Genomic DNA, 26,739 nt, shown 5'->3' on the forward strand with positions numbered 1-26,739 from the left:
CCGATATCAGCGATGAGGGCTGAATGCGGGGGCCCACCAGTGAGGCTGGGGGGCCCCCAGGGCCGAGGTGGCGTCCAAGGCCAGGTGAGCGCTGCAGGGAGCTGGCCTCCAGCTGGGAGAACGCACAGGCCCTCGGGTGGAGAGTTTGGGGTGCAGGGCAGCGGGGGGTGTGTTCTAGCGCCCCAGCCCGCTGTTCTCCCAGTGGAGGGGGCCACTGTGGGCCTGTGCTTGCTGTGGGGGCGGGGGACAGTCCCTCCGCTCCTCTGTCCGGAGGGTCCAAGCCTGTCTGTGGCCACCCCGGGCTGTTGTCCTGCCGAGTGCTGCCTGCTGGGCCGCCTCGATGACCACGGTCGCTGAGCTGGGCTGGAGGGTGCGGCCTGGGTAGGGGCTGTGCCTAACAAATTTGGTCAGCCCAAGACCCCAGACGCTGGTGGGGAGTCACAGACTCCTCCCTCGTGTGGAGGGCGATCGGGGCTCTGAGCTGGAGGCTACCTCTCTCCACCTCCCCCCCACCCTCTTAGAGAAGCACAGATCGCTCCCCAACCCACAGCCCCTGGAGAGGACAGAGCCGGCCAGGGGCGCCCACAGGGCCCGGCGCGCACTCAGTGTGGTCAGCGGGAGGGGGTGCCCCCCGCCCCGCCTGCACTCGGGAGCTCGATCATGCCCGGATTTCTCTGGGTACAGGGAACACACTTGAGAACATGGTCATACTGGAGGCTGGGCCTAAGGCCCTCATTCCGCAAGGGTGGGGGGTTGTGAGGCAGGACGGTTCCGACGGGGAGCTGGGTGGACAGGTGAACAAGCAGGTGGGAGCTGCAGCTGAGACAGCCGGCTGCCTGCAGCCCCTGGATTTCGTGCTGATGGCTCGTCCTGGGCTCCAGGGAGGTTAGACGCTCTGAGATGCTGCAGAGAGGTGGGGAGGGGTGACGTGGCGGAGGTGCAGGCGGGCTGGGGGAGTGGGTGCTGTGGCATGGTGGCCCCGGGGCTGGCAGGGGGGCCACAGCCGGAGTCGGAAGGCCTTGCACGAGGCTTGGCCCGTGCGTTTTCCTGCCCGGGGGTTTCGAGCAGGAAGGAGAGGTGAGCGCAGCTGTTGGCCTGTCCGCCCAGGGCTGGCGGGGAAGGCCCGCCCGGGTTGCCGTCCAGAGTCCTCTCCGCTGGACCTTAGAGGTGCCGGCAGTGGGTGGGTAGGGGCCCTGGCCCTGCTCCGACCCCCTCCCAGGCTGCAGCGCACCTGGTGTGTGTGACCGCCCTTCCCTCCTGAGAAGGCAGGGGCCCTGGAGCTGCTGGGGGCCCCAGTGGGACAGAGACCAGCGTCCTGGCTGGACTAGTGGGACTCCCGGGGCCGAGACTCGGGCGGGTGGCCTGTGGCTGCCGTGAGGACTGGGGTGCAGGCCGCGGCTGGCGCTGGTGTGTGCCCTCGAGCGGGGGCAGCCGGGAGGACCGGTTCCTTGGAGACTGTTTTATTTGCCCGGACGTAATGTAATAGAGTCCGCTGGATGTTTTTCCACCAGAGACCTCAGAGTTTAAAATTCCAGCTCTTGGTGTGGGTGGGCTCCTTCTCCGACCGTCGACGATTCCAGGCATCAGAAGTCTCAGGGCTTCCTGGGAGGGCGGAAGCTGCAACTCAGGCTGCTGAGTCCTGTCCCGGGCAGGCAGGCCAACAGCGTGAACCGTGGCTGGCCACCCTGGGGCTTCTGTGCAAGGCCCGAGTTTGGGCCTTGGGCCCTGGGCGGGCCCGGCAGGTCTGCCCGGACCCAAGAGCTCCAGGGCGGGTTCTCCCTCCCACAGAAAGTCCCTCCTGGGGGTCCTCCTCTCCCCTCCAGACTCTCTGGAGGCCCCTGGCCAGCGCTGGCCAGAGAACACGGTGGGCGCAGCGGGTGGCTGGGCCAGCCTTTCCCGACACTCTGCCACCCGGCGGGTCCCACGGGGCACAGTTCTCCAGGGACACGACCCTCTGCCCCTGGCAGGGGCCACGGCTCTGCCGGTTTGTAGACTGTCACCAGCTCGGGTGACTCAAAGCCGGGTGAGCAGGGACCGTGCAGCCCTGTGTGCGTGGTCAGAGCAGCAGTCCACTCAGGACGCGGGCCTCCTGGGAGGAGGGTGGCTGGTTCAGCTCCGGGGGCCACGTAGCGAATGACCGCATCCCACGCCTGAGAACAGCACAATCTGCCCTTCACCGTTCTGTCCAAATCAAGCTTGGCCGGGGCTGGGCGGGTCCTCCCCGCCTGTTCCAGTCCCCAGGGGTCCCAAGTGTTCCCAGGCTTGTGGCCACATCCCTCCTGTCTGCTCTGGCTTCACGAGGTCCCACTTCACGTGGGACACAGGTCATTGGAGTCAAGGCCCCTCGACACTCAGGAGGGTCTGAGAGCCTTCACTTGGGCACACCTGCAGAGAGCCTTTTCCAGATAAGGGCCCAGTCCCAGGCTACAGGATGTGAGCCTATTCTTTGGGGCCACCATCCAGCCCATGACATCACCACCCCAACTCTGAAGGTGTCAGAATTCAGATCTCAGTGAGCCTGTGGGCCCTGAGTTGGAGCAGGGGTTAGAGTCACCAGAAGGCTCTGGAAGGTTCTGGATGAAGGAATTAACATCTCCTGCCTGGCCCCTGGGCCCTAGAGCCACGCGCCCCAGACCACTCCGGAGAGCAGCGACGGGACCCTGGCCCCTCACCCGCACTGAGACACCAGTGACTGGCTGTCAAGAGAGGGCCCTGGGGAGTGTGGGGAGGGGTCAGCACCCTCTGGGTGTCGGGGAGGGGTTAGGGGAGGGGGCTCCGTGTGGCTCTGGGTACCCCATGGGTGGACGTGTTCTTTCTGTGGCCTCCACATGGACGGCAGCCTGATGAGATTCTTTGAACAGGAGCCCGAGGTCTCTGTCTCTGGGGTGATCACGGTGATATGTTTAGGGCTCCCAGGCAGGGGCAGGGCATGCAGATGAGGGTGGCACAGAGATTTGGGGCACCCTTCACCCATGACAGGCTCAGCCTCAGGGAGAGTGGTGGACCCAGGGGAGGGGGGGCGGGCGTCCTGCCAGAGCCAGGAAGGCTTTGGGGAGGTCTGGGGGGCATTTGCACAGGGCCTAAGGGGGAGTGGAAGCTTCTAGGACAGGGGCCAGGGGAAGCCCCTGTCTCTCACGTTGGCAGGTCCTGTCAAGGACACTTCCGAGGCGTTTCCACTCCCGCGTGAGCCGGCTGCGGCCCCAAGGATCAGGGTCCTTGACTGTGGAGGGACTCCACGGGTACTGGACGGCAGAGTCCGAGGCTGGCGCCCAGGCCTCCGCCCGCGGCTCCACCTCTCCTCCTCCCGGCTCCTGGGGTCCAGCCCATCCTGTTGGCCCCTTGGGGAGCAGCGAGCGTTGTAAATCATTTTTATAAAGTGAGTGTTCAATTCAGTCCAGTTCGGTCGCTCAGTCGTGTCCAACTTTTTGCAGCCCCATGAACCGCAGCACACCAGGCTTCCCTATCCATCTCCAACTCCAGGAGCTTACTCAAGCTCATGTCCATTGAGTTGGTGAAGCCATCCAACCATCTCATCCTCTATCATCCCCTTCTCCTCCAGCCCTCAATCTTCCCCAGCATCAGGGCTTTTTCCAGTGAGTCAGTTCTCTGCATCAGGTGGCCAAAGTATTGGAGTTTCAGCTTCAGCATCAGTCCTTCCAGTGAATATTTAGGACTGATCTCCTTTAGGATGGACTGGTTGGATCTCCTTGCGGTTCAACGGACTCTCAAGAGTCTTCTCCAAAACCATAGCTCGAAAGCATCAATTCTTCATGGATATATAAGTGAGTATAGTGAATATATATATATATGTAACCAAGTATAGTGAAGCTCCAATACTCTGGCCACCTGATGCGAAGAGCCAACTCATTGGAAAAGACCCTGATGCTGGGAAAGATTGAAGGCAGGAGGAGAAGGGGATGACAGAGGATGAGATGGTTGGATGGCATCTCTGACTCGATGGACATGAGTGTGAGCAAACTCCAGGAGATAGTGGAGGACAGTTTATGGGGTCACAAATAGCTGGGCGTGGCTTAGCGACTGAACAACGAGAACAAGCAAGTGGGCACAGGGGGATGCTCCGGAGTAGGAGAGACCGCCGTGCTCGCGTGTCCAGCGCCGAACAGCCCTCGGCCGCCTCTGGTGGGCGTTGTGGTCCAGATGCTGGTCTTGCTGGAGCTGCTGGAGCCGTGGTCTCCAGCCTGAGAGTCTGGAGGAGGGGGGAATGTGTTCAGGGGATTCTCTGTGCCTGGCCCTGGGTGCAGGGTTGGAGTGGGGAGCCCATGCTGCGCCGCGAAGGCTCAGGCTATGTGAGAAGACAAGGACGTTCAGAGTCCTCAGGGGTGCGAGGGGAGCCTGGAAGGGCCACAGGCTGGGGAGGCTGGGGAGGCCCTCACGGGCTGAGCCTGAATACGGCCTCTGCAGGTTAAATAGGAGTTCAACTGAGCCTGGCTGCTGAAGGTAGGGTAGAGTGGAGGGAAGAGAAAAGGGGTTCCAGACAGACATTAGCGTGGCTGGTGGCAGGAACAGTGTGTGGGGGGACCCTGGTAGAGTGGCAGAGGTGAGGTCAAAGGTGGAAGCCGTGTCCCGGTTACGGGAGGCCCTGGAGGCTGGACCAGAGCTGGGCTGTGTTCCTAGGGTAGCAGGGAGCCCTGGAAGGTGCTGGAGCGGGATGGTGCCAGCAGCAAGCCTGTCGAGGGTGGTGGCTTTGGCCCCAGAGTGCTGGGAGGAGGGAGGCGGGGTGTGAGGAGGCTGGGGGCGGGGCCTGCAGGTTCAGGAGCCTTAGGAAGGGGGTGGGAGGAGGGCCGGCTAGGGTGGGTGGCGAGGACACCGAGCGGAGGGTCTGCGGAGGTGGGCCTGGGCTGAGCTCCCGGGCTCGGCCCATGGGAGGGGAAGGCCCCCAAACAGGGTTCAGAGCCCGTCCAGAGCCAGATCAGGTTTACCCGGAGGCGGAGTCTCCCTTTGGGTCTAGAGCCCCCGTCACACTTTGGACAGACTTGCGGTCGATTTCAGCCCTCTGCCCCGAGGTCTGTGCTCTCCAGGCCTGAGTCGGAGCGGGATCTGCCACCTTTCTGCAGCCCACAATGGCATGTGCAGCCGGGGACGGTTCTGGAGCCTCTGCATGTCCAGGGAGGCCGAGGTCACTCAGGGTCAGGGAGAGAGGGGCCTAAGCGCGGTAGTCAGCAGGAGGCCCCTGCAGGAGGCCCACCTGGTGGGGCCCAGATCCACACACCCACCCTCAGCGGTGTGTGCACGTGCCCATTTACAGATGGGGACACTGAGGCACGGAGCAGCCCAAGACTTGCCCTAGTCTGTCTGAGCGAGGTGACCCCCCTCGGTGCCCAGCCAGCGCCTCTTGGCACCAGGACTGGCTCTCAGCGGCCTCCAGGACTCCTTCTCGGGGCATTTGGCTTCAGTCTGTCTCCTCCCAGGCCAAAAAGCGGGCCCAGTGCATCCTCGGGAACGGGCAGGGTGGCCTCGTGGGACCATCTGGACGTGATGGCCAGTGAGCCGTGTCCCACATCTTCACGTGGGAGAAATGTGGTCCGTGGGCAGAAAGTGCGGCTCTCCCGAGGCCCCCAAGGATGAGTCTGACTCATCTCAGCCTCTCCGAGCCTCAGTCCTTCATCTGCACCGCCCCGGCTTCCTGTGCCCCTGCCTGCGAGGCGTGTACCACGCGGTGACCTGGACCCAGCTTCGCAGCCTCTCGTGGGTCGGGACTGACCGCACCAGCTGGTCTCTGGCCAAGGAGTGTCTGCTGCTGGCGCAGCCAGGCGCCTGGGCCGGGGTGACAGCGTCCCCTAGAGGGGACCCCGAGTCTCACTCTCCCAGGGAGAGACTCTTCTGCTGGCCAGACTGCCCTGCAGGGACTGGGTGGGTGGCACCAGCCCCTACTTCCGTGATGGCTCCGGGCTGGCAGGCGTGCTTGGCAGAATTCTCCCAGAGGTGGGCACTCTGACTGAACAGTGTCCTTCCTACCTGGGCCTCCGAGTCTCACCATGCGGGCGGCAGGCACCATGCAGTGAGTGGGGCCTGGGTGTGGGTCTCTACCTGCTGTTCCCCGGCCTGCACCTCAGCTCCCTGTCCCAATGCAGGGGTGGGGACACCAGCTGACCCAGTCCACTGTCCTCCTGCACCCCTGGGGGACAGGGTGGAGGTGGGGAAGGGCAGGCCTTCTCCATGGCCGAGTCATTCAGGACACCGTTTCAGAGCAGGACCCTCAGCCAGCACTTGGGGAGACGCAGAGGAAAGCAAGGTCCCAGGCTCGCCTGAGGGGCCCCTCACCTGGGCAGGTGTCCAGTGCGTCCCTGTGGGGGCAGGGGGGGAGCGCTGGAGGAAGGTGGATCACCAGTGAGTGGCCTTGGCTGGAGCAGGGTGTCGGTGGGTGACTGGGAGCTGGAGGCCAGCATCCACCCAGGGACAGAGTCCAGGGCCAAGGCTGACGCCCCTGCTGTCTGCTCAGGGTGGGGTTGGGTGCCCCCCTTCCCGTGTGCAGGGGGCATTGTCAGGGTGATTAGGATGAGCTCCTGGCGTTTAGCGGGAGCTGCTCCGAGGATGTGAGGTGCCTGGACCGCGTGGCTGCATCCTGTTGGGTGGTGGCAGGGTGGGGTGGGGAGGTGCCTCGCTGGAGGGTGGGACAGAGCCTACTCTCCGGAGAGCTTGTTTGGTATTTGCCCCTGGTTTTGGTTCACCCTGGCCAAGCCCACACGATGCACACTGCACCGTTTAAGCCGCTTTGTAGTTCAGTGGCAGCGAGCACGTCCGTTCACATGGTTGTGCCCCCATCACCACCGACGTGCCCAGAACCTCGTCATCGTCCAGAACTCTGTCCCCATCAAACACCAGCTCCGTGCTCCCCTCCCCGCCCAGCCCACACCCCTCATTCTGCTTTCTGCCTCTGAGTTTGACAACTCTGGGGACCTCATCTGAGTGGAATCACTCAGGATCTGTCCTCTTGTGACTGGCCTGTCTCACTTGGCTCAGCATCCTCACGGCTCATCCGCGTTCAGCAGGTGTTAGACTTTCCTTCCTTTTTCAGGCTGAATCAGATTCCGCTGTGTGGACGGAACGCATTGTGTTCATCCGTCCATCTGTCGATGGACACTTGGACTGTGTCCACATTTGACTATTGTGAATGATGTCGCTGTGAACATGGGCAGGCAAATATCTCTTGCAGACCTTACTTTTAAATCTTTTGGGTGCGTGCCCAGAAATACACTTGCTGGATCAGATGGTGGTTCTTGGTTGAATGTTTTGAGGAATGGCCACACTGCCTTCCACGCTCCTGTACGACGTCACGCTCCCACCAACAGTGTGCGAGGGTCCCAGTGTCTCCAGACCCTCACCAGCACTTGTTTCCCGTTTTGTTTCTTCGTGTTGTTTAAATAGCACATCTGTTGTTTAAATAGGTTTAAATACCCACCCCTAGTGGGTATGATGAAATGATCAGGTGAGATTTAAACTTCATTTCACATGAACTTATTTCATCACACTTTGTTTCTTTCTCCCAAAATAGAGGCAGAGACAAATGAAACTTTAATCAGTAGATGTTTCACTCTATTAGGAAACTGCAAAATAACATCCCAAGGCTCAGCCAGCTTAGCTCTGCCAGCTTTCTGATTGATAACCAGTGCTGTGTGGACGGAGCTTTGTAGAACCTTCTCAGCAGGAAAGTCCTTCAGAGGCTCTGTCCCCGACTGGCCTTTGCTGTGTGGTCTTTGCCAGCAGAGAATGGAATTCTCTGAGGAGCTGGGGACACCGAGATCCAGGGACAAAGGTCTGGACACTGGAGATTAAAGAGAGGGATCAGCCTGGATCTAATCGGGCTCATCGGACGTTTGAAGGAAGGTTTTCTTTCTCACGGCTAGTGAATCTTCAAGTTGAATGTGATGCTTTCCCCCTGGAGATATTCTTCCCCAGGAGCAGTTGCATTTATGATGGGAGTGAGGTTTGCTGCACCCCCTATGACCCATAGCATCTGTCTCCAGAGTGAAAGGTGGCTGTGAACCTGCAGGTAGCCGCTTCTTGCTGGGCAGGATGCGCTCCTCCCAATCTTCATTTTCCATGTTACTTATTGCTGGGAGACAGATACCCCCAAACCTTAGCGCCGTTTCCTGGCTGCGACTCTGTGGGTCAGCGGTCTGCAGGGCTCCCTCTGCTCCACGCGGTGGGCCGGAGTCACTTGGGCAGTGGCATTTGGTGGGTGGCCTCAGGCATGGCCTGGGGCCCTGGTGCTGGCTACTGGCCGGGATGCCTCAGCTCAGGGTCCAGAGCTCAGGGAGGTCCAGAGCTCAGGGAGGGGATTGGACCCGCTTCGGGGTGGAGTGGAGGCTTCACGGACACGGATGAGAGGAGGCGGGTGGGAGGGGCATGGTGGCAGTGACCACATCTGTTCAGTTCATTTGTTGCTCAGCTGTGTCCGACTCTGCAACCCCATGGACTGCAGCACGTCAGGCCTCCCTGTCCATCACCAACTCCTGGAGCTTGCTCAAACTCGTGTCCATTGAGTCGGTGATGCCATCTAACCATCTCCTCCTCTGTCGTCCCCTTCTCCTCCCGCCTTCAATCTTTCCCAGCATCAGGGTCTTTTCAAATGAGTCAGCTCTTCCCATCAGGTGCCCAAAGTACTGGAGCTTCAGCTTCAACATCAGTCCTTCCAATGAACACCCAGGACTGATCTCCTTTAGGATGGACTGGTTGTCCTTGCAGTCCAAGGGACTCTCAAGCGTCTTCTCCAGCACCACAGTTTAAAAGCATCAATTCTTCGGCGCTCAGCTTTCTTTATGGTCCAACTCTCACATCCATATATGACCACTGGAAAAACCATAGCCTTGACTAGACGGACCTTGGTTGGCAGAGTAAGGTCTCTGCTTTTTAACATGCTGTCCAGTTTGGTTATAACCTTCCTTCCCAGGAGCAGGCGTTTTTCAGTCTCATGGCCGTGGTCGCCGTCCTCAGTGACTTTGGAGCCCTCCTGCACAAGGCAAGACGGGGCCAGGCTCTAGCTTTGCGCCCTCCTCGCGGACACACAAGCAAACAGGAAACGTGGAGACCCTGTCTTGGGGAGGGGCGTCTGGGAAGGGGCAGGGCCCTGGCTGCCTCCGCACCCCACTCTTTCCGTCCACGCTCAGTGGGGGCCCCTCCTGGGGCTTGGCCCTGAGTTAGACACTGGAGGCCACAGAAGGGCCAGAAGTGGTCCTGCCTCGAGGTGCTGGGCCTGGCGGCCTGGACAGCGTCCACACAAGGGAGGGGAAGGGTCCCGGGTCTGCCCCAGAGGAGGGGTCCCATGAAAGTGTCGCCAGGAGCACGGGGGTCAGGGGCCAGGGAAGGCCACGTCACAGGAGCAGAGTCTCAACAGGAGAAGGGTGGTGACATGTGGCTGAGGGCTGTCCTAGGCAGGGGGGCAGGGAGGGGGCTTGCGGATGTGGCCGCCCCCCGGGGAGGTATGCCAGGCGGGCCAGGTGTGTTTGCTCCTCAAAGCCTGGGCTGGAGAGGGGAGCCCGGGTCAGTGGGCGGTCGGCGCTGGGTCTGGGCGGCCTCGTCTCTTGGTCACGAGGCTCGGGTGGGCCCTCAGAGACTCACGTCCCCCTCGGGAGGCCCTGGGGCTGCCAAGGAGGTGGGGTGGCGGCCGGTGCGGGAGCAGGAGCCCGCAGACGCCCTTGGAATGCCGCCGGCTCCGCTCTCTCCTGTGATGCAGTTTTTTATAGTCGGGGGACTGGCTGTGCCACCGCCGCTGCCAGCTGACCGTAAGCTCGGGATTAGAGGCCTGGCCCCAGCTGAGCGGGGCGGCCGGGACAGGGCCTCCTCCCTGTCCGCCCACTGTCGGCCAAGGTCCCGGCTTGAGTTCTTGGTCAGCACCACCCCCCCCTCCCCCGGGGCCAGGAGAGAGAGACCCCGCCCAGCCCTGTAGGCAGCAAGCCGCAGGGGGCCCTAGAGGGGGCCCCGTGGGCGGGAGGGGGGTGCCCTCACTCTGCTTAAGGTCGGGGCTCCGTGGTGCCCAGGCATGCCCCGCCCCCAGGGGCCTCTGTTTCCTGTCTCTCCAGCAGGCGTGTCACCAGCTAGGGCCCTGGGGGGCCGCCCTGGGGCACAGCAGCATTGCCACGTGTGGGGCTGGCCCGGGGCCATGGAATCCGGGGCAGGCGAGCGTCACCAGGCTGGCTTCACTGTGCCGCTTCCCTGGCCCGCCCGCCCCACCCCGAGTGCCCTCCTCCTCCGCGCGGGGGGCTGGCCTTTCTTTGGGCAGATGGCAGCGAGGCACGAGGGATTCTTGGGCGGTGACACCATGCCCAGGCGTGCGGCCCGCGGGACCTGGCGTCCCCATTCACGAGGCCGTGGGACTCCATTCACGCTGGCGGGCTCCCCGCTGCCGTTCTTCATCCAGGCTCCCTGCAGGCCCAGGCGCCCCCTCCTCCTCCCCAGCCCTCCCCTGCCCCGCTCCCGGGGGCTAGGATCCTAGCCAGCCTCCCCATCCGTCAACAACTGTGATCAACAAAACTTCAGTCACGAGAACAAAGAAGACTTTTGTTTGAGCCCCACCCGAGGACTGACCCGTAAGCCTGCTGGCCAAACGGCTCTGCAGAAGCAGGGGTTTTCAGTGGCTTTATTGGAGTTTATCTCGTCAGAACAAAGAACGTTAAAGAAGTCAGGGTTCCATGTTTTCACGGTTCCTCTTCCCCCCAAAAGAACGACCGGCCCATGCGCAGTGAGTCAGCGTGGCCTTGGCACCTGGGGAGGGATCTCACCCTGGACGGAGGGCCAGTACTGTCCTTTTTAACACGGACGTTCTTTACGTCTGGTCAGGATGCCCTTTTTTATGATCAAAGCAGATGTACAGTGTATGTTTGACAAGCTGCAAACAGGCGGCTTCAGTTAGCATCAAATTCAAGTTGACTTCTGCGTGAGCCACAGTGACCTTCCTTTATCTCAAGATATGAGTGTTCCCTGGACCCTCTCTGTGGGTGAGAGTGCCGGGGTGGGGGTGCTCCAGGGCCCCCCACCCTGAGGACATGCCCAGGAAGAGGAGAGGCCTCAGAGGGGGCCAGGCCTCTCAGCACAGCCCCAGACAAGGAAGCCGGGCCCCACAGCTGCCTCCTCGGGGGTGCACCCGCCCGCCCCAGAGGAGCGCGGGCCGTGGGGAGGGGCTGCCGGGCGCTCTGTGCAGGCAGGACGCCCCCCTCGGCCTCCGGCCACCCTCCGCCATGGCCCTCATCCTTCAGAAGTCACCCGGCTCCTCACGCTGGCCTGGGAGTCCGGAGACGGCTGACGGCCGGGGACCAGTGGGCAGGACACCCTCCCCCACCCCACCCAGGCTGCTCAGCCCAGCCTGGTGCCCGCAGGCCTGGGAGAGCTGCGTGTGCCGCAGCCTCCTGGGCGAGTTGTACGTTTTCCTCAGGCGGGGAAGAGGCTCACATCGCCCTGGTGCAGGGGTTGGGGAGGCTCGCGGGTTTGCTTGGCTTCTGTGGCAGCCTCCACCTGGCATCCCACGCCCACCTCGGGGGGTCCCACGCCACCAAAGCCCTGGGAGAGGCTGACAGTGGCGTCCATCCTCCCTGTGCAGGGGCTGGGGTCTTCTTCCTGTCTTCCACCGAGGGAGACCAGATCAGCTTCCTGTTCGACTGCATCGTCCGAGGCATCTCCCCCACCAAGGGCCCCTTCGGGTTGCGGCCGGTTCTCCCAGGTGAGTGCATGGTGGGTGGAGGGGGCGCCTGGCCTGGCAGGAGGGTTGGGGGTGCTGCTGCTGTGACCCCCCACTGGGCTCCCAGGGTGGGGGGCGCTCACACCTGCACAGCCCCTCCTCCACAAGACGCTCAGAGGCCGTGGCTTCGGGGACCAGCATGAGACCACAGCCTGGAAGCGCCCTGCTGAGACCTTCTGAGCGGGGCCTGCCTCCCAGACCTGGCTGGGAGCCTTGCCCCAGGTGGCTGGGGTCAGGTCTCTGGCCCCAGCTGAGCCGGTGTTTGGGCTGGAGGCCGCCTTGTGAGGTGGGGTCTCAGTGTCCACACGTCGGGGTGGTGGGGGCAGGGGCCGCCGCACTGAGCTGGCCTGGCTTTCTCCCCGCTTCCCTGGCGTGGGCGGGGCGCCCCTCTTATTCAAGAGTCCTGGGCCGGGAATGCTGCCGGCCCCCGGAGGGCATGCTAGCCGGGCACTTCCTCACACCGGGTGAGCTCTGTCCCTCCCACCAGCTCGGGGACAGCCGCCCTGGGAGGGACAAAGGGGCCCTGGGCATCGCCGCTCCCTGGGACCGAGGCCCTCTGGGCGGTGGTACCCAGGACTGCCGCTGCTGCCCTGGCCCCCGTGAGGGGCGCTTGTCCCTGGTCCAGGTGGGAGACCAAGGCCTGCGTCGGGCAGCAGCTAGTCACTGAGCTCCCAGCTGTGGCCTCCTTGCCTGAGCCCCGCAGCTGGACAGGGGTCAGGTGGGCCTTCTCGGGAGGCTGGGGCTGTGCTAGGTCCCCCCTTTCTCTACCTCGGCCCCTGGGCCCCCAACCCCTGCAGTGAGCTGGGGGGAGGCGGGGAGATGAGCTGCAGGGACGGGGCTCCTGGGACCAGAGCCCCGCTGCCCAGGCTCTGCTGGGTGGCACGGCTGTGCCCTCTGCTGGCACCTTCCTGCCTTGCAGCCACAGGTGGGTGTGGGTGGCATGGATGGGGAGGGTGTGGGCAGAGCAGGGGTGGACACATGGAGTGTGGACGGAGCTGGTGGGGCTCTGCCCTCTGAGCCTGGCTGGCATCCCACCGAGGCCCGTGATCGTCAGGGACTCTTGAGATGCGGCCTCCACTGGGTGTGCAGCCTTAACCCTCGGGGATCTTGGAGTGTCTCCTCCAGCCGACAGCAGCTCGCCCGGGGCCGTGCAGACACCAAGGCCCGGAGGCAGGGCCTGCCTCAGACAGACAGAGCTGCGAGGAGGAAGGGAGAGATTAGAGTTCCGAGGCTCCCCTGCCCTGAGCACGTGTCCTGTGCGTTCCTACCTGGGCCCTATCGTGACTGGGGTGCAGACGCGGATGCCAGGCTCAGGGAGGGCGAGGGGTGGGGCCGCGAGTCGTCCAGCGCTAGCGTCTTGCAGACCCGCCAGCCGCAGGAGGGTGTCCTGGCGTCCTGACCGCCCCCCTGGAGGGACTGTCCGCTTTGGGCCAGGGCTATCGGCTGGTGGTTGAGGGACTGTCCTTTCCTTGGGCCCAAAACACAGGATGGTGGCCGGGGCACCTGCATGGGGATGTTTGGGGTACCCTGATCTTGGGCTCCAGTGGCTGGTGTGCAGGCATGGCAAGGGGCTCCTAGGGGCTCTGTCCTGATGTTGGGGCTGGACCAGGGTCCTCAGGGCATCAACGGCATTGGGGTCATGGGGAGGACGCTGCCTGTTCAGGCCTGGGGCCGCGTCCTCACTGACACCCTGCTCTGCTGCAGACCCGAGCCCTGGGGGCCCCGCCCTGGAGGAAAGGGTGGCGCAGGAGGCCCTGGAAGCCCTGCAGCTGGAGAAGCGGCTCAGCCTCCTCTCTCACTCCGGCCGGCCGGGCAGTGGAGGTAGTGCAGTGACCCGGCTGAGGTCGGGGGAGGTCTGGCGGCCCTGGGGCTGGGGCCGCTCCTTTAAGCTGCCCTTCCTGCCCCCCTACCCCAGCTCCTGTCCACCCCTCTGCCCCGCTCACAAAGGGGCCACACTCACCCAGCTCCAGCCTGGATGCCGACTGGGCTGTGGTGCTGCCGCGGAGTCGGCTGGCGGGCTGGGCTTGAATTCTTTCCCACCCACCCGCGACACCGAGCATGGCTGCACCATCTGTGCCCAGAGCGGGGACCCGAGGTGTCAGCTGCTGGGAGCAGAGCCCCCCCACCCCGCCCCCGCTGCTGTGGTTCATGGGGAGAGGGACAGAAGGGGCTGACGACCCTTGAGGGGGCCCTGCAGCTCTCCAGAGGAGGGGCGGCACCGGGGTCTCCTGGGCCAGAGCAGAAGAGCCCTGCAGGTTCTCTGTCCTCGACAGCCCTACGGGTGCACGCTGGGGACAGCGGCCCGTCCAGGCCCCTTAGCAGGGGATCTCAGGTGTGCCCGGGGCTGCCGTCTCCTTAGAGAAGGGGGCTCACGTCTGGTTCCCAGGGCAACAGTTGGGAGAGCGTTGACGTGGAGAGGGGGCCGTCCTGGGGGGCAGACCCTTGGGGGCAGAGTCTGGGGAGGGGATGTGTGAGCTGTCCCAGCGTGATGAGCGCAAGCCCTCCGCAGGGCGGGGGGCCTCAGGGGCCGGGCGTCAGCCTCCCACCCAGGTTCCCCCACCCCCCGCCCACCTGAGTGGCTGAGCCCCTCTGCAGCCTCAGCCCCGGGCTCTCCCACCCAGGGGACGACCGCAGCGTGTCCAGCTCATCATCAGAGGCCAGTCACTCGGACGTCAGCGCCAGCAGCCGGCTCACGCCGTGGCCAGAGCCGTCCTCGTCTTCGGCCAGCACATCGCAGGAGGGCCCTGGGCTGGCCGCCGCCCAGGCCCCTGGGGAAGCCACGCCGGGCACCGCCAGGCCCGCCCCAAAGCCGCTGCGGCCACGGCAGCTGCAGGAGGTTGGCCGCCAGAGCTCCTCGGACAGCGGCATCGCCACGGGCAGCCACTCCTCCTACTCGGGCAGCTTCTCGTCATGCGCGGGCAGCAGCCTGGACGTGTGGCGGGCCGGCGACGAGCTCGGCTCCCTACTCAGCCTGCCGGCGGCTGGGGCCCCGGAGCCTGGCCTGTGCGCCTGCCCGCCCGGGGTGTCTGAGTACCAGGTGCCCGCCGCCCCACGGCCGCACTACGACACGCCCCGCAGCCTGCGCCAGGCGCCCCGGGACCAGCCCCCCGTTGCACCGGGCAGCCCCGAGGCGGGCACCGCCCGGGACTCGGGGTTTACCGCTGGCTGGCCTGGTGAGAGACGGCGGGGACCGGCGCCAGAGGCAGCGGCAGGGGCCGGCGAGTCCTGGGAAGCCGGCGCCCCCCACGCCGGGCCCCCTCCTGCGCTCTTTTCCGCGTGTCCCATCTGCGGAGGACTGAAGGTAAAGCCCCCTCCCTGAGGGTGGTGGTGGCCCGGGGTGGGCGCTGGGCTTGGTAGGCCGGGCCCGGGCTGAGGGTGGGGGCCCAGCCTGCAGGGAGGGCTGTTTCCTGGGCAGGTTCAGGGAGGCAGAACCCGAGGACCTCCCTGTGCCCCTCAACGTGCGTCCCAGGGGCCTCCACCTGCCTGGCCCTCGCGCCTCCTGGCTGAAGTTGCGCCCGCAGGTGTCCCAACCTTTGAACAGGACCCCGAGGCTCAGGGGGCCTGCTGGCTGGTGGGGGTCTGCTCTCGGGACCCTGGCACCTCTGTGGCTCACTCACAGCGGCCTCTTGTGGGCGGGGAAGGGCAGGGTCGGGCTCATGTGTCAGAAGCCTCAGGACCACCCCCCCCACTCCCACTCCTGGCCGAGCTGGAGGTCGGTGGTCAGGACCACAAGGTGCAGGGTGGGGCTGTCCATTCCCGTTCTGGGGCCCCAGGCACCGCGTGCGCCCTCAGGGGCGGCCTGCTCACCTGCATGGACTTTGGCTGCGTGGCCTGCTGTGTCCCTTGGCGCCGCGGTTGGTTCCGGACGCCCCCGTGGAAGGCGAGGCCCGTGGCCGCTCATCTGGGCTCCGGCCGGCGGGCATCCCGCGCTCAGCTCACCTGTAAATGTTCCGCTTTGTACCTTCAGTGTTGGCTGAAGACTGTTTGTTGCTCTTTTCACATTTTTAAAACCTGACACCGTTTGTAAGACCTTCTTAGACTGGAAATAAAATTGTTTTTTCTTACCGTCGTGTCCTTTTCCGTGTGGCCGGCTCTCTTCACCTCCTGCCCCAGCCCTGCCGCTTGGGGCCTTTCGCTGTCTCTGAAATCCAGGGGCCTCCTTTGGCCCGCGGGTCGCAGCTGCACAAGGCCCTGCCTGTCTGGTCGGCCTTAAGCCTGAACACGCCAGAAGCATGAACCAGGAGAGTGGCCTCGGCCAGCCCCCAGAGCCCGCGCATGCGTGTGTGGTGTGTGTCCGCGTGTGACGTGTGCATGCGCGTGCACTGTGTATGAGGCGTGTACGCAAGCGTGGCATGTGGCGTGCACATGCGTGTACACATGCATGCAGTTGCACGTGGCGTGTGCCCTGTGTGCACGTGTTGCATGTCCAGGTGATGTGTGTGATGCGTGTGTGCCAGGTGTGCGCACGTGTGCCCGTGTCTGCGCGCGCTCACTGGAGACCACAGCGCAGTCCTCAGTGGTCCGCTCGGGCTCAGGCAGGTGGCTCCCTGCGTCCAGAGAGGGTGGACCCCCCCACCTTCTGGGTCAGCGAGAGTCCTGGCTCTGAGCCTGAAGCACCCCGGTCCCCAGTCTGCCCCGTGTGGGCGGCAGAGCAGCCGGGACTCCCCCATCACAGGCTCCCTGCATGTCCTGGGGGGCCACGTCTCAGCCTTGGTCACTGCTTGGTGGGGACCCGGGTCCCAGGTTTCCTGGGAGTGCTGAGAGCAGCCTCTGACCCGGCCCCTGCAGGACTGCAGTGGGAAAGGCAGGCTGGGGGATCTCTCCCGTTGGAGCCCCCTGCCCCGTACATGGGATGGCAGTGCTGCTGGTCTGGGGGGCCAGGGACTGGCGAGACAACGCGTCTAGTGGGAGCTTTTCCGTGGGAGTCTTCACCACACACACCGCTTCCATTTCCCCCTAGCGGGCCCGCCGGCCTTGCTGCCAAAGAGCGAGGTGCTGGGAGCGGCCGGAGCCGTGGGTGGGGGGCGTCCAGGCTCGGTCCCACCGGGCCGCCCCTCCAGCAGAGCCGGCGGAGGCCCTGGCGGCCCAGGGAACTGCCAGGAAGCCGGGAAGGCTGGAAGCTGGGCCTCCCTTCTGCTGGCCCCCTGCCCCGCGAGGGCGTCCTGGCTGTGAGCTCTGGGCTCCTCGTCTGAGGCTGATGGCTGGGACTTCGGGGAAGGGCGGTCTCGGGGGCGAGGCAGGCGGGGTGGACTGTGGGCAGTGCTCAGTGGGGGACCCAGGCCGGGGTGGAGCGGGTGGCCCAGGCCTTCCAGTGGGGGCCCTGGGCTGCGGGAGGCAGGGCCCTTCATGGCGGTGGCCCCTGACTACGGAGGCCCTTTGGGGAGGCTCCGGAGGAGGCCCGGCCCCCACGGTGGCCGCATCTCGGTCTCCCCTGAGCCCAGCGTGGCCCAGGGGACCGGTGAGGGCGGGGGGCGTCTCGCCTGGTGGGGCTGGGTGGGCCCCAGGACAGCGCCTCCCCACCACAAGGCTTCCAGCTCACCTGTGCTCATCTCTGAGCCCATGGGGCGGGTGACAAAGACATGCCCCCGCCCCCGTTCCCAGGGGGAGTCTAGCGTGAGGCTGTAGGATGGGCCTGGGTCCCTGGGCCTCGTGCTCCTCGCCCCCGCCCCCGGGGCCACCAGAGAGCCCCCCGCACCCCACGGGCCACGTGTGCCCGCCTGCCCCCACCTGGTCCCGGCCCCCAGGGAGGGCGGACAGGAGGGGCTGCTCTCGCGCCCCACCAGCACCTGGCTGCACCGTCGGGGCTGCAGGCTGTGCCCCGGGAAGCAGGCGCCACTGTGGGGGGGCTCCCAGACCCCCGAGGGCAGCCGGCTCTCATCCTGGGTCTCGGGGGTCAGACACACCCTCTCCGAGTCCCGGAGCCTGCCGGGGCCTCTTCACAGGTGGCGGGTCGGGGCTCCCAACAGGAGCCGGCCTGGGGCCGGGGCTGGGGTGCTGCGTCCTGAGTGTGGGCAGCACCTTTGCCCCCTTGAATAGCGGGTCGGCTTCTGCACCCGTTCCAGCTCACGGCCCCCCGGGAGGCCCCACTGCCAGTCTGTGCCCTCAGCCGCGCCGGGGTGCTGGGTCCAGCCCTGCGGGGGCCCATCTCCTCCTGGGTGTGCGAAGCGGAGCCCCAGGCAGAGTGACCGCGCCCACGGTGGGCCGCCTCCGCCCCACCCGCTCAGCCCCCGGCTCTGAGGTCTCCAAACCACCTTCCTCCTCCGGCCCATGTGCGCCTCCAATCAGACGCCCCAGAGTGGCCGCCCTGCAGTCTGGGGGCCTTGACTTATCTCACAGGGCCCCCAGGAGTGGCTCACCCAGGGTGCTCTGCTTAGAGCAGGTGGGCAGTGCTCAGGGGTGGCGTGACAAGCCCCTGAGCACCTCAGCTGACTACACACCTGCTGTGAGCGTGTGGCACGGCGCGGCTGCGGGCCACGTCCAGGGCCCCGAGGTGCCACCGCGTCGCCCCACATGGGCTGTGTGCGTGTCAGGGCAGGCGTGTGGGGCCCTGAGAGGGGGTGGACCCAAGGAGCCCGACCTCTGCCCGGGGTGGGGCTGGGCGGACGGCTGACATGTGTCTCCTTGGTCTAGGCAGCTGCTGCCACGCCCCCCGGGCTCCTGGTGACGCACACAGGTAGGCCTCAGCCTGGGCACCGGCGCCCATCAGCCTGGGGAAGGGATGTGTGGTCACAGTGGCCGTGGTCACGGCCCAGCCAGAGTGTCTGCCAGATGGGACATTGGGGGATAGCAGGAGAGGGGGACGGTGGGAGAGGGGGACGGCAGACAGTGAGGGGACGGCGGGAGAGGGGGACGGTGGGAGGGGGGACGGCGGACAGTGAGCGGGATGGTAGACAGCCCAACAGCAGCCCATGGCTGGGTGGGCCCTGGCTGAAGCTGGGGGGCACCAGGCAGCGGTTGGGGTCAAGGTGGCCGAGTATGTCCAGCCTGCCGTGGAGGGTGTGTGGGCAGGCGGGCGGGTCCAGAGCTGGCCTGGAGCCCCAACCTTTAAGAGGGAGCCTGTCCCCTGGGGGATAGAGAATGGAGGTGATGATGGCCCAGGGGAGCGTGGTGGGAGGGGGCCCAGGCAGGGAGTTAGGGGGACATCCCAGTACACGGGGACAGCTGGACAGAGCTGGCTCTGGGCTGGGAAGGCCTGGGCGCGTGGGAGGGGCCGCGGGTGGGGGCGGTTGGCCTGGCACGGCTGGGGGGGTCCACTCTGTGCTTGGTCCTCTTGGTTCATAGAGGCCACCTCCAGCCTGGGGGCGGGGTCCTTACAAGCTTAGGTCTTTCCCTCTCCTCTTCAGGGGGTGTGCCCCCTGTTTGGGGTTGGCCCCTGTAGGCCAAGCAGGGCTCAGGCCCGCCTGCAGTGGAGGGGGCAGGAGGGGAGGGTCAAGGTCATGGACATGCAGGGTCAGAGAGCGGCCATGGGGGAGCCCCATGCGAGGCGGCGTGGGGATCCCCCGGTCAGGATGGGGCTCTCAGGACCATCCTCCGATGACACGGAGCAGGGTTCTGCATGCTGCCCCCTGCCCCTTGCCCCCAGCACAGGGTGTGCTCCTGGGAGCGGCATCAGGATCTGCTGGGGGGCGAGGAAGCTCTCCTCTGGGCAGGGGGCTGGGGGGCAGCAGAAGACAATCGGACCCAGGCCGGGGAGGAGACGCTCAGGGTGGTCTGGCCGGGCCTGCTGCACGGCCAGGGAGAAGCCAGGGCAGCCCCGCTCCATCTCTGGTTGGCCCGGAGAGGACTCGGAGCGGCTTCGGAGATGCTGGCGAGATGCTCAGAGGGAAGGCTCAGGGAGGGAGACAGGAGGCCAAGGGGAGTCTGGCGGAGCCAGGGCAGGTGGTGGCCTCCGGGGGGCACCCTCACCCCATGCAGGCGGCCGGGGCGAGGCAGACCAGCCTCTCTGGGCTGCCACAGCCCTCCCTTCCCGCTCCTGCGCCCACCGTGGACCCAGACCTAAGGCCAGCCGCTGAGTAACAGGGAGCTTGTCCCCCAGGCCTCAGGTCAAACCCCAGCCCTCCCCTTGGCTTTCAGGAGCTGGGCCTCCTTCCCAGACTCCCCTCAGACCCCATCTCAGACCCCAAGGGCTCTCCTCACTCTAGCCAGGCCTTTGCCACCCCCTACACCCCCCAACTTCATCCCTTGGCACATGCCGCCTTCTCCAGGCAGTCTGCCCAGATTTCCCCTGGGCCCCTTGGTCTAAGAGCCTCCCCGAGGCGACTCTGCCTGTTATCTTGGGTTACACGGGCGAGGGTCTGCGTCTACCCCTCTGTGGGTCAGTGCCCACCCAAGCCTGGCCAGAGTGGGGTCCTGCCTTGCTGTTTGGGTGTATTGGGTGGGAGCTTGTAGCCAGCGTGAGCTTGGCAAGGCCAGGTTCTTCCCTGCCGCCCTGGGCGGGGGGGTGCAGAGGGCCCTGCCCAGTGCCACCCACCAAGGCTCTTTCTCTGCCCGCTGGGCCTCGGGGAGGACGTCTCCTTCTCGGGGGCGATGGGGTGATGGGCTCTGTGCTACAGACACAGTGGATTCACAGAGAGCCCTGAGCTCTGAGCCCTGCCTCAGAGCTGAGACGTCTGGGGCTTGGACTCACTCCCATCCTCTGCCTGACGAAGGCGCTCAGCCAGCTGCCCCGCAGAGCAGGGCCACCCCCTGACCTGGCCACGCCTCCGGTGGACGCCGCAGACAGCCAGGACCCTGGACCCCAATGAGGGCCAGCTGGGAGCAGTTTCTTTGATGGGGGAAGGGACTTGAAGTGCCCGGGGGCCATCCTGGAGGAGGTGTCACTGTGACTGAAAGTGTGGGTGGGCCTGGGCTCAGGGAAGGACTCACTGGCCCAGAGAGGGTCCCTGACACAGGTGGGGTGACCCAGGAGGACAGCTGAGAGGGGGAGGGCTGGGGGTTGTCAGCAGGGAAAGGCGGCGGCCTGGGAGGGGATTGGGCACTGGGGAGCCCAGGAGCAAGTGGTGGGGAGAGACGCTGGACGGTTGGGTGGCCAGGGGCTGAAGACAGAAGTGTGGTCGCTTGGGCTCAGTGGGGCCATCGGGGCCACCCCTGGGTGCCCGCTGTGTGTGTGTAGGCGGGGCAGGGAGAAACCTGGGTGGGGTGGGCAAAGGTGGTCGGGAAGATGGGGGGAGTCGGGGAAGCCGTGGAGAGGTGGAGGTGAGGCGCCAGAGGGGTGGGCAGCGGTGGGGAGCTCTTTTCTGGACCGTCTAGGGGGTCACCGCCTGGGGACTGATGGCTGCTGTCCCCACAGGAGCGCGGGGTCCTGGGAGGCCGTGCGGGGAGACGCCCACCTACGTGAATGTGCCCACCAGCCCCTGCCCTGCCCAGCGGCTTCACTACCTGGGCCTGCAGCTGCCGGAGGCGGGCGCAGGTGTGCGAGGTGGGTGTGCAGGCGAGGGGCTGACCCCCGGGGATCCGAGGGGTCTGAGGGGCCAGGGCCTCCGTGGGTCTGGGGGTCCGGGATTCGGGAGTCCCGAGGGTCCAGGGGTTCTGGGGGTCCGGGGTTTGGGAGGCTGGGGGCCGGGCGTCCAGGGGTCTGGGGCCTGGGGTCCAGGAGGTCTGGGGTCCGGGGGGCTCGGCCCGGCCGCGCTCACCCCGTGTACTTGCAGGGGCCGGCGCCTCCCGCTACGCGCTGATTGACGTCGCAGCCACCGAGGCGGCGCACAGGGCGGGGGCCCAGCACGCGCAGGCCCGGGAGGAGCGGCTGCCTGCGCCAGAGCAGAGGCCGAAGGCGGCCCCGCGGTGAGGCGGCCGGACCACGGCGACGCGCCTGGACGGCGGAGGGAGCGGCCCCGCGCCATCGCGGCGGTCGGGCTCGGAACCGAGGGTGGGCGCGCTTCCCCGGGCCCGGGGGGTGGGGGGCGGCGGCGGGTGGACGGACGGCTCTGGTTGCCCCTCTGACGCCTGCTCTGGCCCCCAGGCCGGCGGGAGGTGCCGCCTGGACAGGTGTCCGCAGCGGCTGCGGTGGACCCGAGGCAGCGTCTGGCTAGCAGTTTCTGGCCCTGGGATGTGACCTGCCCGCAACCTTCCCTGGAGGCAGCGGCCCAGTGACGAGGACCCTCGTCTCCAGCCCCGACGGGGGTGTGGGGCGTCCATCTGCAGGGCCCCACCTCCCGTCCCGTCAGCACTGCCTTGCGCCTGGAGGGCGTGGCCCTTGGGCCCTTCGGCGACTGTCGGCCTCCTGGGACCCACTGAGTTAGTCCTGTAAACGGTTTAGATCTTTAAAATCTCTTATGTTCCATTGTCAACATGGCCAGTTATTTCCTGAGCGCCCGGGCTCCTGCTGTATCCCTCTGGGGGCACAGGACAGACCCCTGGCCGGCGGGCGGGGGTTTCCCGTGGCCTTGGGGGTTGACCGGTGTGTCCATGACTCAGTGGGCAGGAGGGGTGGTCCTGGCTCCCCTGGCCAGTGCGGGTGGTCTGGGTGCTGGAAAGTTCCTGGAGTTGGTGGTGGGCTTTTTGTCCTCCTTGCTGGGCCGGACCCACCCACCCTGGTCTCAGAGATGTGATAGGGCTCTTCTGCCTGGCGGGGGCTCCAACCACCCCCCCAACCCCGCCCCCCGCAGACCCATGCCTACTGCCTCCTGCCGTGATCCCACCCAGTCCCCAGCAGGCCTCGGTTAGTCTGACCATGGGAAGCCTGTGGGACACCCGCCACGTGCTCTGCCTCTTGGGGGAGGGTCCCTCAGGTTGATGTGGCCAGGGTTGATGTAGCTCCCCTCCCCCACCAAGCCTGAGCCAGCAGGCGCCCCCAGTGAGATGCAAAGGCCCCGGGGCCGCTCCACACGCAGGTCAGAGTCTCACAGACCATGGACAGCACTCCAGGGGGAGCAAGCTTCTGTCTTTGCAAGTGGGGGAAAAGTGTGGCCAAGCACCCAGTCTGGGGCTCCTGCTGTGTTGGGGCCCCTCAGCTGGGGGTTGGGGTCTGGGCGGGCCACACGCTGCAGCATGGGGACAGGCAGTCAGGGTCCAGGTGTTACCCGTGGCCTCGGGTGGCTGGCGTCTGGGTTCTCCTGTTGTTGGAATAAGAGGAGCCCACCGTGGCTTCGTGATGCTGACCCAGGATGTGGGGGCACCCAGGAAGGGCCCCTGCACCCCCTTGGCCCTCTGCCCCATGGGTGGCCGGGGGTCTCCTGGGCAGCACCTGCCTGGAGGCACGTGGCCATGGGAAGCTGAGCAGTTCCCTATGGGGGTCTTCCAGGCCTGGCCACAGGCACCTTGGAGGGGCAGTTGAGGAGCCAGGAATCAGAATACCAGGGGCAGGCAGGGGTTTGTCCTGACACGTGACAGCCACCCTCTGGCCAGCGAGGCTCTGGGGTGCGGGGGCTAAGCCACACGGAGCCAAGTGGGAACTAAACAAATGCCTGCCCTTCCTGCAGAGCCGTGAAGGGTGGCTGGTGGTGGCTAAGTCCGTTGGGGTCACCTCGGCAAAACTGTTGCAGCCACCAGGGTTGAGGCATGCGGGCCACTGTGGCTGTGAAAGGTCTCGGGAGCCCTGAACCTGAATGAGGCCTGAGAAGGGTGCCTCGACTTTGCCAACAGAGGAGCACTGGCCTGGCCCCCGCGGGCAGCCCCGTCACTGCCCGCCCCACTCCTGTCCTGTCGCGCCCCCAGCCCTCAGGGAGACCCCGCAGGGTGCTGGACACAGAGCCGGCGGAGGGGTGCCCTGCAGCCTGGGGGCCTCCTGGGCCGGGAAGGGCTTAGCACCCTAATTCTGGAATATCAGTGTCAGACCGGAAGGCTTAATGTTTTTTGTTGAGGTATAATTGACAAATTATATTAGTTTTAGATGTACAGCATTACGGTTCTATATTTGTATATATTGTGAAATGAGCACCACAGTAAGTCTAGTCACCTTACAAGTTTCAGGATTTTTTTTTTCTTACAGCATCGCTGCCTAGAGCCGCGTGCTGGGTGCTGCCCCCGTGGCCTGGTTTGTAACCGGGAGCCTTTTGACTCCCTCTGCGTCATCATCCACTCCCCGTCCTCCATCTCTGGCAACCATGTTCATCTGTTCCACCCGTTCAGTTTTTTCTTTTTAGGTTGAACGTATATGTGAGACCATACATCTGGCTTTCTCTGTCCTAGTGCCCTCTTAGGTAATCCAAGTTGTCACAAATGGCAGGGTTTCATTTCTTAACGGCCAAGTAATATTCCACTTAGGAATAAGCTTCCCTTGTGGCTCAGCTGGTAAAGAATCCACCTGCAATGCACGAGACCTGGGTTCGATCCCTGGGTTGAGAAGATCCCCTGGAAAAGGGAAAGGCAACCCACTCCAGTGTTCTGGCCTGGAGAATCCCCTGGACAGCATGGTTGCAAAGAGCCGGACATGACTGAGAGCTTTCACTCTGGAGGCTGCACCCACCTACGGCAGTGCGTAAGGGCCGCCTTTTTCCACATCCTTGCCGACCTTTGGTATCTGTTGTCTTTTATATCATTTTACTTTTATGTTTCGGCTGCGCTGGGTCCATTGCTGCAGGGACTTCTCTCTGGAGGGGCTGCCCTCTACTTGTGGCGCCTGGAGTTCTCACTGCAGCGGCTTCTCTCGTTGCTCAGCATGTCTCCCGGGAGCGCAGGTTTCTGTAGTCGCGGCTGGGGGCTCAGGAGTTGTGGCTGTTGGGCTTAGTTGCTCCGTGGCATGTGGGATCTTCCCAGACCAGGGATGGAACCCGTCTCCTGCATTGGCAGGCGGATTCTTTGCCCCTGAGCTGCCAGGGAAACCCTGTCATCTTTCTAGTAATAGTGCCTGTGACCCGTGCCAGGTGATGTCTCGCTGTGGTCTTGGTTTGCATTTCCCTAATGAAACAGTGTCAGACTTAATTTTTCTGGGCTCCAAAAGCACTGCAGATGGTGACTGCAGCCAGGCAATTAAAAGACACTTACTCCTTGGAAGGAAAGTTATGACCAACCTAGATAGCATATTCAAAAGCAGAGACATTACTTTGCCAACAAAGGTTCGTCTAGTCAAGGCTATGGTTTTCCCTGTGGTCATGTATGGATGTGAGAGTTGGACTGTGAAGAAGGCTGAGTGCCGAAGAATTGATGCTTTTGAACTGTGGTGTTGGAGAAGACTCTTAAGAGTCCCTTGGACTGCAAGGAGATCCAACCAGTCCATTCTGAAGATCAGCCCTGGGATTTCTTTGGAAGGAATGATGCTGAAGTTGAAACTCCAGTACTTTGGCCACCTCATGTGAAGAGTTGACTCATTGGAAAAGACTCTGATGCTGGGAGGGATTGGGGGCAGGAGGAGAAGGGGACGGCAGAGGATGAGATGGCTGGATGGCATCACTGACTTGATGGACTGAGTCTGAGTGAACTCTGGGAGTTGGTGATGGACAGGGAGGCCTGGCGTGCTGCAATTCATGGGGTCGCAAAGAGTGGGACACGACTGAGACTGCACTGAGTGGTTAGTGATGTTGAGCGTCTTTCTTGTTGCTTTGTTTTTGCTGCCGAGTAATAAGAGTTCACACATTTTGGGTATTAACCCTTCTCAGGTACGTGGTTTGCAGGGCTCTTCTCCCATCCCACAGGCTGCCTTTCCTCTGCCCGTGCCTCCCTTGCTGCGCAGGGGCAGTTCGGTTTGGTGTAGCCCCACTTATTTACTGTTGCTTTTGGTGTCAGGTCCAAAAATTATCACCAAGACCGATGTCAGGGAGCTTACTGCCTAGGTTTTCTTTTAGGAGTTTTATGGTTTCCAGTCTTACATTCTTTAATCCATTAATTTTTATACATGGTGTAAGATATGTGCTGACTTGCTTCATTCGTGTCCAACTCTGTGACCTTGTGGCCTGTCACCCACCGGGCTCCTCTTGTCTCCAGGCAAGAATACTGGAGTGGGTTGCCATGCTCTCCTCCAGGGAATCTTCCCGACTCAGGGATCAAACCCACGTCTCTTCCGTCTCCTGCACTGGCAGGCGGGTTCTTCACCACCAGCGGCCCTGGTGTGAGACAGTGGCCCAGTTTTCCCAACACCGTTTATCGAAGAGACTATCCTTTCCCCATCGTATATTCTTGGCTCCTCTGTCACAAGTTAACTGACCACGTAAGTGGGGTTTGCTTCTGACCTTGGCTCTGTTCCACTCATCTGTGTGTTTTACAGTAGTGCCCTCGTTGTTCAGTCGCTCAGTCGTGTCCGGCTCTTTGTGACCCCCAGGACTGCAGCGCGCCAGCCTTCCCTGTCCTCCACTATCTCCTGAGTTTACTCAAACTCATGTCCGTCAAGTCGGTGATGCCATCCAACCATCTCATCCTCTGTCATCCCCTTCTCCTCCCGCCTTCAATCTTGCCCAGCATCAGGGTCTTTTCCAATGAGTCAGTTCTTCGCATCAGGTGGCCAAAGTGTTGGAGTTTCAGCTTCAGCATCAGTCCTTGCAATGAATATTCAGGACTGATTTCCTTTACAATGGACTGGTTCGATCTCCTTGCAGTCCAAGGGACTCTAGAGTCTTCTCCAGCACCACAGTTCAAAAGCCATCAGTTCTTTTGAATTGAAAGTTCAGCTTTCTTTATGGTCCAACTCTCACATCCATACATGACCATTGGAAAAACCATAGCCTTGACTAGACGGACCTTTGTTGGCAAAGTAATGTCTCTGCTTTTGAATATGCTATCTATGTTGGTCATAACTTTCCTTCCAAGGAATAAACGTCTTTTAATTTCATGGCTGCAATCACCATCCACAGTGATTTTTGGAGCCCAGAAAAATAAAGTCAGCCACTGTTTGCACTGTTTCCCCATCTATTTGCCATGAAATGATGAGACCAGATGCCATGATCTTGGTTTTTTGAATGTTGAGTTTTACACCAGCTTTTTCACTCTCTGCTTTCACTTTCATCAAGGTCTTTAGTTCTTCCCTTTCTGCCATAAGGGTGGTGCCATCTGCGTATCTGAGGTGATTGATATTTCTCCCGGCAATCTTGATTCCAGCTTGTGCTTCATCCAGCCCAGCATTTTGCATGATGTACTTGGCATGTAAGTTAATAAGCAGGGCTTGTCATACTCCTTTCCCA

General features: G+C 63.6%; 1 protein-coding gene across 5 annotated transcripts in view; it reads left to right on the forward strand.

Moving 5' to 3' along the window:
* Positions 1 to 21,978, forward strand: part of DOK7 (docking protein 7) — a 33,585-nt gene extending 11,607 nt beyond the window's left edge. For 2 of the 5 annotated variants that reach the window (XM_086407394.1, XM_086407395.1), the window contains exons 5-11: positions 11,555 to 11,674; positions 13,397 to 13,513; positions 14,314 to 14,993; positions 18,323 to 18,365; positions 20,982 to 21,110; positions 21,340 to 21,557; positions 21,651 to 21,978. In XM_086407394.1, coding sequence (XP_086263520.1) covers positions 11,555 to 11,674; positions 13,397 to 13,513; positions 14,314 to 14,993; positions 18,323 to 18,365; positions 20,982 to 21,110; positions 21,340 to 21,476 — 1,226 coding nt within the window. In that variant the 3' untranslated portion in view covers positions 21,477 to 21,557; positions 21,651 to 21,978. Of the gene's footprint in view, positions 1 to 11,554; positions 11,675 to 13,396; positions 13,514 to 14,313; positions 15,758 to 18,322; positions 18,366 to 20,981; positions 21,111 to 21,339; positions 21,558 to 21,650 lie in introns of those variants that run through there. The other 3 variants (XM_086407398.1, XM_086407399.1, XM_086407400.1) reach the window with 3 other exon arrangements.
* The last annotated feature ends 4,761 nt before the right edge of the window (positions 21,979 to 26,739 follow it).

This window comes from Bos grunniens, chromosome 6 (assembly GCF_055505025.1).
Source record: "Bos grunniens cultivar Pamir isolate PY7600 chromosome 6, Bosgru_T2T1.0, whole genome shotgun sequence".
Classification (NCBI taxonomy): domain Eukaryota; kingdom Metazoa; phylum Chordata; class Mammalia; order Artiodactyla; family Bovidae; genus Bos; species Bos grunniens.